This window comes from Tigriopus californicus, chromosome 6 (genome assembly GCF_007210705.1).
Source record: "Tigriopus californicus strain San Diego chromosome 6, Tcal_SD_v2.1, whole genome shotgun sequence".
Classification (NCBI taxonomy): domain Eukaryota; kingdom Metazoa; phylum Arthropoda; class Copepoda; order Harpacticoida; family Harpacticidae; genus Tigriopus; species Tigriopus californicus.
This window is the reverse complement of record NC_081445.1, coordinates 11,118,899-11,134,816: the sequence shown is the minus strand read 5'-3', so window position 1 is coordinate 11,134,816 and position 15,918 is coordinate 11,118,899. Positions and strand designations below refer to the sequence as shown.

The 15,918-nt window shown below is 39.1% G+C and overlaps 1 protein-coding gene and 1 long non-coding RNA gene across 2 annotated transcripts in view; both read left to right on the top strand.

Moving 5' to 3' along the window:
* Positions 1 to 14,143, top strand: part of LOC131882807 (ubiquitin conjugation factor E4 B-like) — a 25,856-nt gene extending 11,713 nt beyond the window's left edge. Inside the window, exons 15-21 of the mRNA XM_059230072.1 lie at positions 5,098 to 5,227; positions 9,132 to 9,384; positions 9,537 to 9,627; positions 9,700 to 9,854; positions 11,406 to 11,553; positions 13,076 to 13,225; positions 13,824 to 14,143. Of these exons, the coding sequence (XP_059086055.1) occupies positions 5,098 to 5,227; positions 9,132 to 9,384; positions 9,537 to 9,627; positions 9,700 to 9,854; positions 11,406 to 11,553; positions 13,076 to 13,225; positions 13,824 to 13,900 (1,004 nt within the window). The 3' untranslated portion in view covers positions 13,901 to 14,143. The remainder of the gene's footprint in view (positions 1 to 5,097; positions 5,228 to 9,131; positions 9,385 to 9,536; positions 9,628 to 9,699; positions 9,855 to 11,405; positions 11,554 to 13,075; positions 13,226 to 13,823) is intronic.
* Positions 14,144 to 14,712: 569 nt separating this feature from the next.
* On the top strand, positions 14,713 to 15,491 carry LOC131882808 (uncharacterized). Its single transcript, XR_009373534.1, has 2 exons — positions 14,713 to 14,976; positions 15,111 to 15,491. It is a non-coding gene; the product is annotated as an uncharacterized LOC131882808 (long non-coding RNA).
* The last annotated feature ends 427 nt before the right edge of the window (positions 15,492 to 15,918 follow it).

Genomic DNA, 15,918 nt, shown 5'->3' with positions numbered 1-15,918 from the left:
GTCAGCCTAAAGAAATTGCTAGCAAATTACTTAGAAATTATTAATGCTTATGTGAAGCTTGCCATCAATATCAGGTTCAAGTGGTCTACGAGAGAAGGCTTCAATACATCAGCGAAGGAGAGCGAGACATGGCTAAGTACTTTTACAAAGTGTTTTGTGCAACCCGTAACTGCAGTTCTCCGCCGTGCGGCTTTGAGCTTTGTTCGGACAACTCTACCCTAGCCATATCCATGGAGTATGCCCTAGCTCACCCTGGTTTGAAACATCTCAACGTGATCTCGACGTCTGCCATTTTTTTCGTAGTGCTTTGTTTGCTCTTGTAGCGTTGAAGGAAGCACAAACGTTCGAACGAAGATAGACAAAATGCGAAAAATGGACGAAATGTGTGAAAACGGCAAAAAAACTGGAAAAAGTCGAATGGACACCAAATAGTCGAATAAACCGTAAAAAGTCGTGTTAAGAAAGCTTTTCGACTTTTTTTACAGCTATATTCATCACTTTTATGAAACGGACTTTTCGATCCGATTTTGGTACGTTAGTTGCGTGATTATGAAAATGTAGTATTGAGTTATATGGAAGCTTCAACGCAATCTTGACCACATCTATAAACAAATGAGGCTTCTTTGTTTAGGTATCCATTCTGTTTAGATGGGCGTAGCTATAAATGTAATCCAACTTTACAAATAGATACAAACTGAATACATGAAGCCAAATAATTGGTAGTCTTTTTCAACCACCCTGACATTTTTAATGACGCCCCACCTTTGATACTTTTCTAAATAACCCAAAGACCAAGAAGCCCTGCCAGCCAAAGGCATAAAGAAGCAAAGTAGTCCATAATATGTTCTATGATTATGAACAGTCATTATGCTGAAATTTGAAGATGGCATATTCAGTTTCATAAATGTGAACATAGCAGAGCAGACATCCAAAAACAACTGATGGGCTAATAAAAAGGGGTTGTTTACTTTAACCCTAGAGGGAGGTCTTGAGACATGTTGGCTCATGTAGTGATGGTTAATAGCTTTTGATGAGCTATTACACAATTCTCAAACTGTGAAGTGAGAGAAAGTTCATTCAAATTAAGTCACAAATAGTAGATGATGCCGGCCACATTTGACAGACAGCAATTCAAGCTTGGCTGGTTTCACTCAAGCTCGTATCTCAAGCTCGTCCAAGATGATTAATATTGCCTTTTAATTTGAAAGTAATAAGCGGGCAACACACCCCATCTCTCAACTTTGAATCGCTTGGGGTGATATTCTTCAGCTCAAGAACGAACTCTCCGTTTTGGTTCTCACTTCTCAGTAATGTGGAACGAATGTCAAAGAGTTATTCTACGAACCCAAGTTCGGATCGACAAGCCATATATGGACTGGAACCAATTGCGTGACTTTCACCATCATTGGTGAACTTATGACTACCCTCTGAAATTCAATTTGCAGGACCATTGCCCATTGCCCTTTTGCCCACCTGAGTCACGAAAGAGACTTTCCTTTCAGGAACTTTTTTTTGTCTATTTAGATTCCTGTATGACCTTAATGAAAACTTCAACACTTTGTATCTAAATATCGCGAGTCTTTGCCATCAAACCTGAATTTGAAACCCTTATGTTCGTTTAGTAGGAGTCAGACCTTTAAGTGAGTGGTTAGATATGGGCATTTATTTCTTGTTTTGGGGCCAGTGTTACTTCCTCCATATTTTAGTTCCCTTGTTGACGTATGTTAGGAGTTGTGAGAATCTTGGACGAAATAGTCTAAAAGATTCTAGAGAGAATCTTTTCGTAATGTACGATGTTCACTTCGCTAAAAGACTAGTTGGCCAAAGCCCACACAGACCATTTGTCAAATGTCCCATTTCGTTGTTCCGGAAGATGTTGAACAAAAGTTTTCAGGAATTGGAAAGTGCCGAAACTTGGTCATCCTTCATCCACTTTGTCTACACAATGTCACCGCATTTACGAAGTGGAAAAAAGAGAGCAACAATGTTCTTTTTTAGCTTGAGAATGTTAGCCAAGTGTGATAGGTTTGCTTGAGGCCAAGGAACTTCCATCGTATGCTATACAAGAACAGAAATGATCTCTCCGTACCACCATGAGATTCCACACTTCCGTACCAAGAAAAGAGAGCATCATGCATCAATCACGTTTCTGGAAAAGGTGCTTGCGGGTTCTCTCGATTACGATTGTTGCTCAAGTGAATGTTGATGGCGTTTCGGAAAATCTCAATGAACCAAAGTAACAAAGGGAACAACACAACACTCAATGAATTCTCCCCAGCACCACGAATGGGCCACAATATTATTCCGGGAAAATGCTCTTCTTTTTTTTTTTTTTTTAAAGAACACTTTCTCCCGTTCTTTACTTCATGTTTTGGTCTTTTCCGTGCCGATTCAGTTGACGTTTTTTGATAACATGCTTGAGCATCATGTCAAGAGTTGATGTTGCTCACTAAAGAGTATCAATTTTTTAAGCCATTGTCATTTGACATTTCCTGAGTGGCTTTTTATTTTATTTTAGAAGAAACTTGGTTCTATCACGTTAATGAAAGAAATGCTCTGGAAGGCATGCTTAGATAAGGTCCAGACGAAACAATGTTTCATGTGTGGAGAGTTGAAAGTCTAATTAAAAAAGAACCTGGCTCGGTCAATTTCGTTCTTTAGTATCAGTCACGAGATGGACGAGAAACATTGTCAAAATTCTGGGTGATATCTTTGCGTGGACTTTTTCATCACTATGGGGAAATGTATTCGGTAGTGGTACTGAATGGAAAGGTTAATTATTTTATATAATATACAATCCAATAGCGATTTGAATTAATACGTCCAGCTAGACTTTGAAAGTGGGGTTGACATGGAATTTTGGTCGGAAACTTATCTAAGCATGACTTAAAACCTACTTACGTATTCCCCCACGAATATTGGAGCGAAGAAAATTGAACAATGATGAAGCCCTGAACAAAAGAAAAGAGGATTCATAGTTTTTTTTTTACTAATCTGTATTCTCAAGAACTTGAATGGGCTTCTAAAACCGATTTTTAGTCATTATGGTGTGTAGAATTTACCGTAAAACCTGGTTTGGGACTCAATTGCATCTTTTTGCTCCTCTTAAACACTCCATATTCTTACCGTGTTCTAGACTAACTCGGTAATTCCACCTTGATCCCACAAAATTGCACCTTTGACAAATACGTAGTTGAAGTTCAATCTGAAGACTGTGTCGCCATCTAACGGCACATAGGAAATAATGCTGTTATAAAAGTCCAACATTTGACACTAGAAATCGAAAATGAGAGTCACTGCGTGTTGAACTTTGGTTACCCTTGAGATAAACGAAATTTTGACCGCGTGTATAGATAGATGCACTTATTGTAATTAGGAAACCCAAACGAAGAAGGTAGCTTTATTTAAAATTTGATGTGCCGTTCAATGAATGCATAATTTCCGAGGAAAACACATTTTTTGTGTACTTGTTTTAAAGGACGTTATGTGCTTTTTATAATTGCTTGAACATGTCCAAAAAAGATCCATTTGTTTTCCTGATTTCAAAACTTATCCCTATCACGATTAAAAACCCTTTTTCCCCAACCGTATAGAGGTAACAATCAAGTATCTAAATAGCTCAATGCCGCCGTAACAGGGCCCAGGGCATTTTAGAGTGACGTGCAGAACCATCACTTATTTTATTATGGACTTGGTCACGACATTTCTGTGCCTTCCAATTCCCAAATGCCTCTTTTGGCGATAGATACCTGGCTTTAGAGCAACTTAGAAAGTGGGATCATGGGTCTGAAAGTTCATTTTTGTTTGGAGCTTGGATAGTCTCCATCGATTCCCAACCCTGAAATTTTTCAATAAGTTTGCAATGAGCAAGATATATTTAGCATTCACTAAGCAACTCCGTTGCATTGGGCTTCAGATTACTTTTTTTTTTTTCAATTTCCAAATTGACCACATATTTACTTCCCAAGAAACCTGTTACTTTATGGGATTTGGATCCCCAGGGAATGAATCCACAGCACATTCAGAGTAATGGCATGTCATGTAACAGTGTTAAAAGTAAACCAGTCTGTGGACAACATACGCAGATGATGTGAATGCCCATTAATGTTTGTTTTCCTTGTCCTCGTTAGTTTCTCGGCGTTTGAAAAAGACTCATCTTGACAAGCGGTCACCTACCTATTAGATCATCTCTAGCATTGTTATCATGGTATGCTTATTTCCACAATCGCAAAAGCTAACAGAGCAACAAGATACTTGCTGATACCTTTTCGACATTTCAGATGGTACAAGTTGAAAGTTTTTACGAGGAATTACTCATTTGTTAACGATAAGCGAGAGTCTGAATTTCTTAGCCAAGAAGCTGTGAACGTGTTACCAAATCAAAAGATAGTTTTCAGTTGCAAGACTTATATCTGAATACGTAAGACAAATGCGTCCAATGCTTTACAACGAAAGAAACGAAAAAGAGAGAAAACGAGATAGTAGTAAGAAGATGATTGAATTATCCCATCCCTTCCCAAAACAAAAACTGTTCTCCCTCTCTTGAAAGCTTTAATGAATGGACATGTTACCATGCCCATAATATTTCGATTGAAGAATAAATGAAATACCCGTCTTGCAGTCAGTGAAGTGAAATTTTAAAAGTCATATTCGACAAAGCACATAAAATTACAATCTCAACACCTTTAACTTTTTCTTCCTTTTCAAGTTATTGTCAGGCCTAATTGGTGCCTTTCCAGACCGAAGGGGTGTTTTGTATCGGTAAACGACCCAATATTACAGGATTTTTTCTCAAGTCTGATCGTGTTTTCTATTTTTAATATTGTAGCAAAGTGCGATTTAGGTTAGTGTTTTTAGCAAGGTTATGTTTATTCATGCCGTCATGCCACGGCCAGTCACTGAAATATGTTGAGAAAACAACCCAATTGTCCGGTGCAAACGTATGGTTGTAAGCATAAAGTATGGTGACACTAAACCGAGAATTCCCGGGAACTTTTCGCCTCTCTTCCTTTTAATGAGAACATTCCAGAACAGACTCACAAGTAACCAATAGAAAACCTATGACTTTACATATCTTCTTCCTCTTTACCTTTCCAGAGGTTGAACAAACTGGTGCTTCATCGGAATTCTACGATAAATTCACCATTCGTTACCACATCTCGATCATCATCAAGTCCATGTGGGATAAGAGTCAGGTGCACAAACTCGCCATCATCAATGAATCCAAGTAAGACCTCCTGCCTCTTTTTCCTTGTGCTTCTTTTTCCGCGTGTGGGCAACTTTCTCCTCAGTCCCTTATGTCAACTCATGAAATGATAATGAACGTCAAGTCCAGGATTCCCAACACTCTAAAAGAGCAGAAACTCAAGATGTCTCTAGTTGAGATAAGTGTTCCCATGGGATTGATTTTACGCATGTCACTGAGAACAGATGGAACACTTCCATGATTATGGAAACCGATTGGAGCCTGAATGCAGGTGTGGGTGGATCCATTATCTCGGGTACTTGTTTCGTGGCTGGAGTCTGTTTATTCTTCTCAGAAACCACATAGTCTATGAGGAAAGAGTGTAGAGAACTTGTTTAGATGGACTTTTCATGTTTGTCTCGCTCCCTGGGGTCTTGAAATCTTCTCAGAATCCGAGCCCTTGGAGGACCAAGCCCCTTGGAGATTGATCTTATGCATTTATCTCACTTCGAAAAAACAAATATAGCTTTATATTGACCTCAAAAACTTTTGTCAGGGGGTTTTGGTTTGGAAACGAACCACTGAAATGCCACATAGAAAAAACTCATGAGATTGAACTGAATAAGGAAAATTGACGAAGAAAAGAAACACATAATACTGACATAATGAATGAACACAATGTTATTGACTATTTTTTTCCGAATGCGACGCTATATTGTGATAAATTGAGCGAAGTAGCTGAAACAGAAATTAGTAACAAGAAAATTTATTCACCATAATAAAGAGGTGATATACCATTGGGGAAGCTAGCTCTATTGGGGACAAGTTGACTGGATATTATCATACAGGTGTTAACATAATTTTCAATACCTTCAGGACTTCAAAGCAGCTGCCTGGATCACTTTTGACTTTCATTGTCGACTTCTCGTGTTAAATGATGGCACAAAGCGTACACTGTGAGAAGAAAGTTTTGGACCCATCGATTTTTATCCCATTTTTGTTGTTCAAGTAAAAGAAAGGCTTCTGTGTCGAAAGAGGGATAAGCAAGTGATCTAAGGTGCCAAAGTTAATCTGGGAAGTCAGTGAGTGGAGAGGAGACAACACTGTTTTTTTTTTTAAAGAAAATATATTGCTACATTTTAAGAATGGTGGTGTTGTCTCAAGAGGTGCAAGATTTTAATGTGACACTATGGTGTTCATGTACTGAATGGCGATTAGTGTTGGGGCGAGTCTGGAGTCAAGTCCGAGTGCACTTGAGTCTTTTTCTGTGTTTTGGAGAAATTGACCGGACTCGTCAAAAGAAAAAATATTCATCGAGAAATTAGCTTTCTTTTTTCTTTGCTTGACCTGACCCCAGTAAAAAGCTCGAGTTAACTGTCGGACTTGAGTCCAGCAAAAAGTCAAAAAATCAAAGGACTCGCACGAGTCGGACTTTGGCTCGCCCCAGCACTATTGGCGACCCAAATATTGGATAATCAAGTCCAAACAAGTAGTGAGCAGCTTGTCAAAGTGCGTCGTTTGCGAAATAAGTTCTGTCAATATTTTCTTTTTGTGGATTTCTTTACCGCTACTGGGAATGGACTGAGAGCTGTATATCTTGTTTAGCCTTCAATTGATATAATATCTATTCCACCAGCGAATTAGAGTTGGCGGATCTGGCTACTAGTCCTAGAATGAAGTTTTTTTTTTCTTTTTGGTGTGCTAGGGTTTGAGGGGTGAACCTCGCCCGGCCAACGAAGCTAGCTATCATATCATCCGTTTTAAGTTCCGATAGGCAGTGCCATAGTCCGCATCAATTTTGGTTCTCCGTCTGTGAGTAGGCTTAGCGTCTAAAAGTTTCCTTGAGAAAGGTCGGGGAGGAGATTCGAACCGGGGACCTCTCTAGTATTAGGAAAGTGCGCCAACCACTACACCACGTCTCCTCCCATTGATCCGTTTGATCCGGAATTTTCTCAAATCTGACTTCAATCCTATTCCTGAATCCATCCCTACATGCTACAATTTTAGGGCAGTAAATTGAACAATGAAGGAGCCCGAGAAACAACGAAGGGAGGAGGACTTGACTTAGTATGCGTAGCAAAATAACTTGTTCCCCATTTTTTACGTCGTGGTAAAGACATCAAGTTGAACTACAATATTTTCGACCGAAGTATCCAAAAGGTGTCTCCGAAATTACATAAGCATTAATTTAGGACCATTTTTTATGCTTTGGATAGTCCTATGATGTCCTCAGACATTTCATATTTGAACGTGATTCAGCATTTCAGCATGGAACGCCTCATGTCGCAATATCCATGTGTTGTAATATTAAGCTGTTTATGCATGATACATTTACGTACGATGGAAGTCAAAGCCTTGCCGAGATTGACATGTCACCGGCGAGTTGTTCCTAAAACCCAAACATCATGTCTCTCTAACTCAATTTAGAAAGTGGGCGTCGCGCACGGAAGCCACGTAATTACATTTTTTCTAATACTTCTAAGTAACGGTATGCGAAACCAGGGTCTCTCCACTCCAGTTCTCGAAACAGAGGGGGGAGGGGCTTTGTTCACCAAATTGGATGAACTCCTGTTCCTTTTGAAGGAGAGGTGAAGGCACCCATGTACTTTAAACAGAAATCGTCTTGAGCTTTCACAATTTTGATGTTAGATTCCAAAATATTGATCCATACCAATTCCCATGTGATACTCATTTCAATAATTCCAAAAGTATTCATTGAAGCTTCAATCCTTTATATTAGATCCATGTAGCACGAGTCCTACTTTTGACGGACTTGCCCCAGAACTAGTCCTTACCCTTGTGATACGAAGTTCGTTTGCGATAGAAATAGCCAAGATTTCAGTAGTCCCAGATCATAACTACTTTGGGCTTGCTCAGAGTACTATGTCCTTGAATGGACTGATATTCCCCTCGAAGACCTTCAGTTCGATGTCATAATGGAAGTAAAGATATTCAGCAGGTTTGGTCCATGATGGACTTAGGTGAAGCCCTCCAAGATAATGGAAAGTTCGATGAGCCTATCCAGTTGAAGGAGGGTAAAGCTTTTCAACCATATGGTTGGACATATCGTACGTTGAAGTCCAGAGATGGTATCACGATGTTAACTATATCAGACAAGTCGATTGTTCAGCCACATCTTGAATATGCTTCACCCATTTGGGCTCCAATGAGTTCAGCAGGTTTGCAAAAGGTCCAACAAGTCCAAAGATGTTTCACCAGGAACATCACAGGAATGAGAGAGCTCTCGTATTGGGAGATATTAGAAAAGTTGGGACTGTATGGTCTTGAAAGAAAGTACGAATGATATCGAATTTTCTAAAGCTTTCATGAGCTTTGTCCCAACCCAGGATTTAGGGTCAATGCTAGTGACCGTAGAGGCCGCAATGTGCGTTTTGAGAGCACCATCAAGCCCTTGAGAATCCAAGCTCTTCTCTTCTTTCTCGGGCTCCTTCATTGTTTAATTTGCTGCCCTCTAATATTCGTAGGGAATACGTTGGCCTTGTTGATACAATAGCATCTTTTAAGTTAGATTTGGACAAGTATTTGACCCAAATTCCTCATCAACCATACATTAAAGGGCTTGCCAGTTCTGCCAACTCCAATTTCCAGGTGGATCAATCATCAATTGGAGTTAAATAAGACCTTATTTTTTTTTTTTTTTTGATCTTGTGGGAAGTGCTGGGGCTTGCTTTCCAAGTATTGGTAAGGATGTGCGGAAAAGAAGACGAAGAGAACACCACTTGCATTTTGAGTTCAACCAAATTTTACAAGGAAGTAGTCCATCACGCAACAACCTCTGTACTTTTGGGAATTCACTTGTTAAAAAGAGAGTGAGCTTCTAGTAGTTGAGGGTGAACGTAAGGAGGCCAGATACTGGGTGGTCAAGCAACTAAAATCATCTTCAAACGTCGATGATCATCAATTTTGAAACCTTTATTTTTTGTAGATCCGGAAAACACTTTGTCAAGTTTATCAACATGCTCATGAATGACACCACATTCCTATTGGATGAGGCAATGGACGCCTTGAAACGTATTCACGAAGTCCAAGAGGAGATGGCCAATCGAGCAAAATGGATCAAGCAAACCAACGAGCAACGAAGCAATCGGCTTCGGAATCTGGCCCAAGACGAGCGACAATGTAAATCGTATCTGACCTTGGCTCGAGAAACGGTGGACATGTTCCATTATCTGTCACAAGTAAGAAGTTTCCTACCTTTACTGTATGTGTACATAGACCACAGACCTGGCACAGATTGAGGGAAGAGAGACAGAGAGACAAAGAGCTTGGAGATCAAAGGTTGGCCTTCAGAACTCACTTGTATAAAATGGGGATTCTTTATCTTTTCAAGGACATCAAGGAACCATTCCTAAGGCCTGAGTTATCAGATCGTCTGGCAGCCATGCTCAATTTCAATTTGAAGCAACTCTGTGGAACAAAGTGTAAGATTCCGTATGTTTGGCGCAAGGTTTGATGGAAATGATTAACAAATGGGACCTTTTTGTGTTGTACAGGTAAAAATCTCAAGGTAAAGACTCCCGAGAAATACAACTGGGAACCCAAATGGCTTTTGAGCCATTTAATTGATCTATATCTGCATTTGGATTCGGAACTTCTGGCCGCTGCTCTGGCCAATGATCAACGCTCATTTTCCATGGAAGTTTTCGAGGTAAGTTCTGTTTGAATGTGTTGATAAGTTTTTTTTTATACACTGACTGTATTATTTAGAAATCCCACGAACATGAACATTGCAGAGGAGCATTTTTAAGTTTTTTTTCGTTAAGTAATTGTAACATTTGACCATATGCAACACGTGGATCAATATTTGATGAGTCTCTTTCGTAGGGTAGTACTTGACAGTAATTGGTACATTGTTGAACGAAGCTTCTTCATATAACCCTAAAAATAGATTGTTCTTTCTGGTATATCCATCTACCTCAAAAGCAAGTCAAAATGTCCCATAAAGATTACTTTCCATTTCACATCCCAAGATAAAGTCCGAACCTTGTGAGCACCTTATTCATAATAACTAGAGCGGGTAAAACATTTAATTTAAAAAATAAATATTTTTCTTAAATATTTTGGCCATTTTCTCACAAAGTAAATATTTAGACGTTTTCAATCCCGTGGGTAATATTTTGCACATTTCTATCATATTTTGGCGATTCAAGTAACCAAACACGTGAATTAGTAGATTTTTGGTCCAACTCTAAAGTGCTATGGTATCTAATTCAAAACATCATTGCCTTCAGCATAAAAATGGCGGGTTCATTGAGAGGGGGATGACTATTCAACAGAATAGGAAGAAGCGTAAATATGAGTTTTGTTGTGCTTTTTTTTACTGCAGCTGGGCCAACCATGTACAATACTAACTAGAGTAACTATGATTCAATGGAATTTTCTACTATGGCAGGTTGATGGTTGCTCTACTAAGCGGGTGTTTTTTAATGAAACCCGCTGTAGGTTAGGCAACAACATAGAATTAAGCCTTTAGAGTTTCTCAGAAATTTCAGAATGTGCCTGAGGAATTAGGACCATTATTGAACAAAAAGAAATATTAATATTTCTTTAAGAACGTAGGATAATTCCTGGAAACAACTTCAAGTGACCCTCAAACAAGAGGAAAAGTTGAACATTGATTGATTGGTTCGAAATCCATTTAGTAAGTTTGATTCACTAGCTTCTTCTTAGGTCAAGTCAAACCCATCCTGAAGAAGCTAACAATCTAGTCACACTGGAGTGATATTTTGATCTCCATCTCCAGAACTTAGGTGCGCAAATGAGGTAAAAAATCCTGCAAATGTGCATTTCCAAAAACAGAAGTGCGAAATCCTAATTGTATGTTTATGCATTTCAATAATAAATATTTTTTTTTAATATTTGCAACTTTTTTGATTAAATATGATTTAAATATTTGTTCGGTTTTAGTGCAATGTTTTTATCCGCCCTAATAATAACCAAATGGGTTGTCGTTAGTTAGATGGGATAGCCGTGTAACTTCTCGGGGAATGCCGTCTCAAAATGTAGTCGGATCAGAGTTGAAAGGATGCGCATGAAATCAGCATAATCTTGTTTTCTTTCCTCCCTGGCCAAATGTCGGTCTTCCCATGAAGAGTCTTGAGGATGGAATTAGTAGCTCCCCTTGATGCTCAAAATACTTGGACACCTGCCATTTCGAGGGAAGATGTTTGAATAATCCGGGTATTCGATTACGTTCCAGGATGCTGCCAATCGGATGAGAAAGTCGCTTAACCGTTCCAATTCTGACTTGGAACAGTTTCGGGCCTTGGCCAGGAAAGCCCACGAGGTGGTCTTAGCAAATATGAAGCGGGATGAGGACTATGACGATGCCCCGGATGAATTTATTGGTATGTCAAATATGATGATATTGGTGATGCCAATCGGATGAGCAAGTCGCTTGCTTGGTCGCCCAGATGTTTCCTCATCTAGTTGGATTCCAATGGCATTGAAACTCACATTCTAAATACAAGTACAGCTAACGCTGATTTTATTGGCCTTGTTGCCTCTGGATGATAATCTTGGTTGGGAGAAGGGAGACGGAATACTGTAAATTTGCCTCAATGCGCTTTGCTTCTAGTGGAATTCTTTTTTAGTTTTTTAAGTAAAATCGGCAGAAAAGAATAGTTGATGGAGGCCAATATTATCGGAGGTAATTGTACGCCACCCAGAAAATAAGTTTGGGCAATATGAAGCTTCACTTTTGATTCAATATTGCTTGAGAGAATACAAAGTTTGTTTTTGGAAGGACATGTTGCTATTTAAACGCAGCTGGGATCTGAGAAATGAGTGACTCAAATAACTACCATCTTTACTTTGTATGAAAGGGTTCTTCACAGAAGCACAATTGTCACTATGCTTTCTTAAGAAATCTGAAATCTAAGATTAATGAAATATCTACCTTTGTATAGTGTGTAAATATTTTTGTATAAGAAAGAACTTTGTTTTTTTGCTCGAACCAAAATAAAAATACATTTTTGCATTTCTGTCGAGCTTTTTCATAGGATGTCGTCGAGTTTAAGTGCCTTTTTAAGCGTTCAAGATAGCTCAAACGCAAGTACTCACGTGGCTATGCAAAGTTGTTACGAAGAAGTAGCTTTTATAATTGAACCATTGCAATTGTAAGAAAGGCAACAATTGAATTATCTCCCAATATATTGGAGCAAAATAATGGAAATGAGCTTTAAAAATTTTTGACTGCTGTTTGAAGTGGTATATTTTAGAATAATGCATGAAGGGAAAGAGAAACTGAGAAGTTTCTCTTCACACATCGAAATGATGATGTATTTCCTGAGCTTAGTCAGGTTTGTAAAATACATTTTCTCACCATTAACCATCCAACCATTAACCATCTTAATCTAAAAGAAACCGGTCACGACTTTCTACGATTGTCATTTTAAAACGACGTGGGCGTCAAACTTTTCTCTAGCCTGAAGATACAAACTGAAGTGATTCTCCTAATTACCTTGGGAACGATGACCTTCAATTGTGTTTCTGGCGTCGGAACATTCTATGTTCAAAGAGACCTTTCATTTACTTCCATGTCATTTGAGTAGCTTAGGAGATGTTTCACTTCAATGTCACACCAGACACAAAAGCATGGTGGCTTTGTGTATTCTCAAGAGGCTCAATTTTCTTTACTACTTTCGCTTCAACTTCAATTTACACCCTTTTATCACAAATTTCTTGTGAAAAACTTGTTTTGTCCAGGTTTGGCGGCGACCTTGACAATTCTTTGCTGAAAGGTTGTCAACGTCATATGCCATAAATTTACATTTGTCAAAGTGTCCTCGTTGCCTTTTTTTTCTCGGTTATCTTGAAGCAAGAGTTGCGTTTTTGTTCGTTCAATGGTTTTTGGTCCTTTTCTTGCAGACCCGATGATGTGTGAGCTAATGGAAGACCCCGTGTTACTTCCGACGTCAGGGAAAATCATGGACCGGAAGCACATCAACAGACATTTGCTCTCCACTCCTAACGATCCGTTTAACCGGCAACCCTTAACGGAGGAAATGTTAAAGCCAGGTAAGAGTAAAAGTCAGCTCCTGATGGATTTTTTTTAAATTATCTTATTAGAGAAAAAGAAGAGACTGGTCCTTCTTATGTCAACAAACGAGGAGTATACCAGCAAAGTAGAGAGCGCATTTTCTTTCAAGATAGCTCTAAAAAAAATTAAAACATGTTTTTGCAAATCTCTTGGTGACTTCTTGCATAAGGGTACAAGAATATTTTTGTGTCTTATCATTTGCAAAATGATATTCTGAGTTGGTCAAGGATTTTCGTCAAAGGGCATCATTTTTGAGTGGGTTCAATAGTTCAAACTTTCCAAAATGGGAAATAAAATTTCAATATTTTAAAAAAAAAAACAATCAGGTTTTATCTCTGAAAATTAGATAAAACCTGATCCATTATAATATTTATGTCCATTATAAAATCCATTATAAATCCCAAAAGGGACTCTGTTCTTGATAGTTTGTTCCTCGTACATTTTGTGTTAGGCACAGAAATGTAACTGCATTTTTTGTAATTCTAAACTCCGTGAATGGCTGTTTGATAAGAAAAATGCATTTTTTACAAATTGATTTATTTCTTGATGCGGAAATTTTTCTTTCTTGTATTCCAGACATCGAATTGAAGGAGAAGATAGAGAAGTGGAAACGCGAAAAGACCAGGGATCGCGATGATGTCAGCAGCTCTTAAGCCTTTTAAGGGGCCCATCTCACGAAACCAACCATCTATTCAAGACCCGAGTGTGAGGGCAACCCAGAACCAATTGGATAAAATTTGCATTTTTGTATTATTAGATTCATGCTCAGAATGAGTGGTTGCGACGGTCAACTGAACCATCTGGACTGAATTCCATTCCGTGTAATTATTTTGCTGAGAGCCTATTTACGGCCTTTTCCGTCGTCATTTGGGAATAAAGAACCATCCATCCACTAATCTGTAAAGAGCCTTAATTGGTGCGAGAAGAGAGATGCCTACGTACCTTTATATCTGACCTCGGTTCGCTAATTCGCTATTTGTCAATTCAACATCGTCGAAACAAACTTTTTTCAAAAACTCAAATTAAAGGCCATTAAGCGAAAAATGGCCATCCTGACTTGCACTCTGATATAATGTTACGGATTAAATACACATACATTACTCCAAATGGCAATGGAATGCAAAAGATGCCAAAAATATCGTATGATAGCTATCTGAGAGATTCGAGTTCAGTGAAATGAAAACCTCTTTCTCAATTGAAGCTCTCGAAATGGTACATCAATTCATACGAACACCTTTTTATTAAGACACATTGATAAAGGGACAATTTCAAACAAAGAGAAATGTATCCGTGTGTCCCTTTGGGATTGGGTCCTTTTGTACGTGAGCATGAGCCTTTCTCGTTGCGTTATCCTCCACACCGAAATCGCAAGACAGAAAGGCCCCTCGAGTCCCATTTCTTTCCCTTTTTGGACCAAAAATGGCCTTGAAGGCCCCAACGACAACACTGTACAAAGCGCAGCTGACGCTTCCTGGACTTCATAATTGGAACCCTGTGGAATCCCATGGAGAATATGGTTCGACAAGAACAAACTGAACCCATTGAGGTTCGATTGGTGGTCCAAGTGTATTATGGGAAATGCTGAGGTTCAGCCCAACGGTTCCAAGAACTTCGTGACCTAATCCTATCCGCAACAAAGGCCTTTGGAACAAGTGTCGTCCTTGGAAAACAAGTGAAGAACCCCTCAGCTTTTGAAATATTCTTTAACAAGAAGCCTGTCTTCTCGAAAGTAAGTTCCAAGTTCCAACCACTTGGGCAGGAGGGGGAAAACAGCCATTAATCTCACATTCATGCTCAGAGGGTGGAACATGTGTGGGACGGCCTCTTCTCTCCAGATTAGTAGACGTCTGTATTTGATTTCAGATGGAACTTTCCAGCTATCCTCATTTCGAGGCCATTGTGGATCTAGCGCGCCAAGTAATGGAACATGGAGACTCTCGGATACAAAAGATCTATGAAGTGGATTCCTGTTTGAAGTTCCGGTACAAAAGCTGCTGTTATGTCAGTTGAAGCTTTCAGCCATTCAACCATACTAGCACGAGGTTTGAGGCTCGAGGATGGCATGGTTGTCATTCACGTTTTGTTAACTTTGATTTGAGTTTCCTTCGCCTCTTTTTAGAAATGACGTAGTCGCCCTTAACGGGAACTCCCAAAGGTGACAACTGATGTGACATGTTGAGAGGTGAAAGTGTGAAAAGGCAATTGAATTTAAGAAATATACGGGTACTTTTGGTCCCAAGTTGACGACGCTCGTACTCCATTTTGAATGTTTTATCAAGAGGAAAGAAAGGCCCTTGTGGAAAGGAACCTCACTGACGTTGGGCTGGTTGAGGGACATCTAGAGATATGGACCTTCAAAAGAAGCAACAAGTTTGAATCTCTGGAACCATTCACTTTGGTTGAAATTGGCACTAGGTATGATTACGAGATCTTACCAACTGATTTTGCATGGACAATTTGGGAGCAAAATCAGCTGGCCAAGGAAGTCGAAAACCGTAGTCAATGTTGTGAAGAAATGACCACATAAAACTTGAAGTTTCGACATTTTTGTGAGCTACCTCCCCCACCTAAAGTAAAGGCAATTCAAGGAATTTTTTTGGAATTTCTCGGCTCAAAATCAGAATATTGTTTGGTTCAACAAGCCCGGCAAATTGAAAATGTTGACAATTTC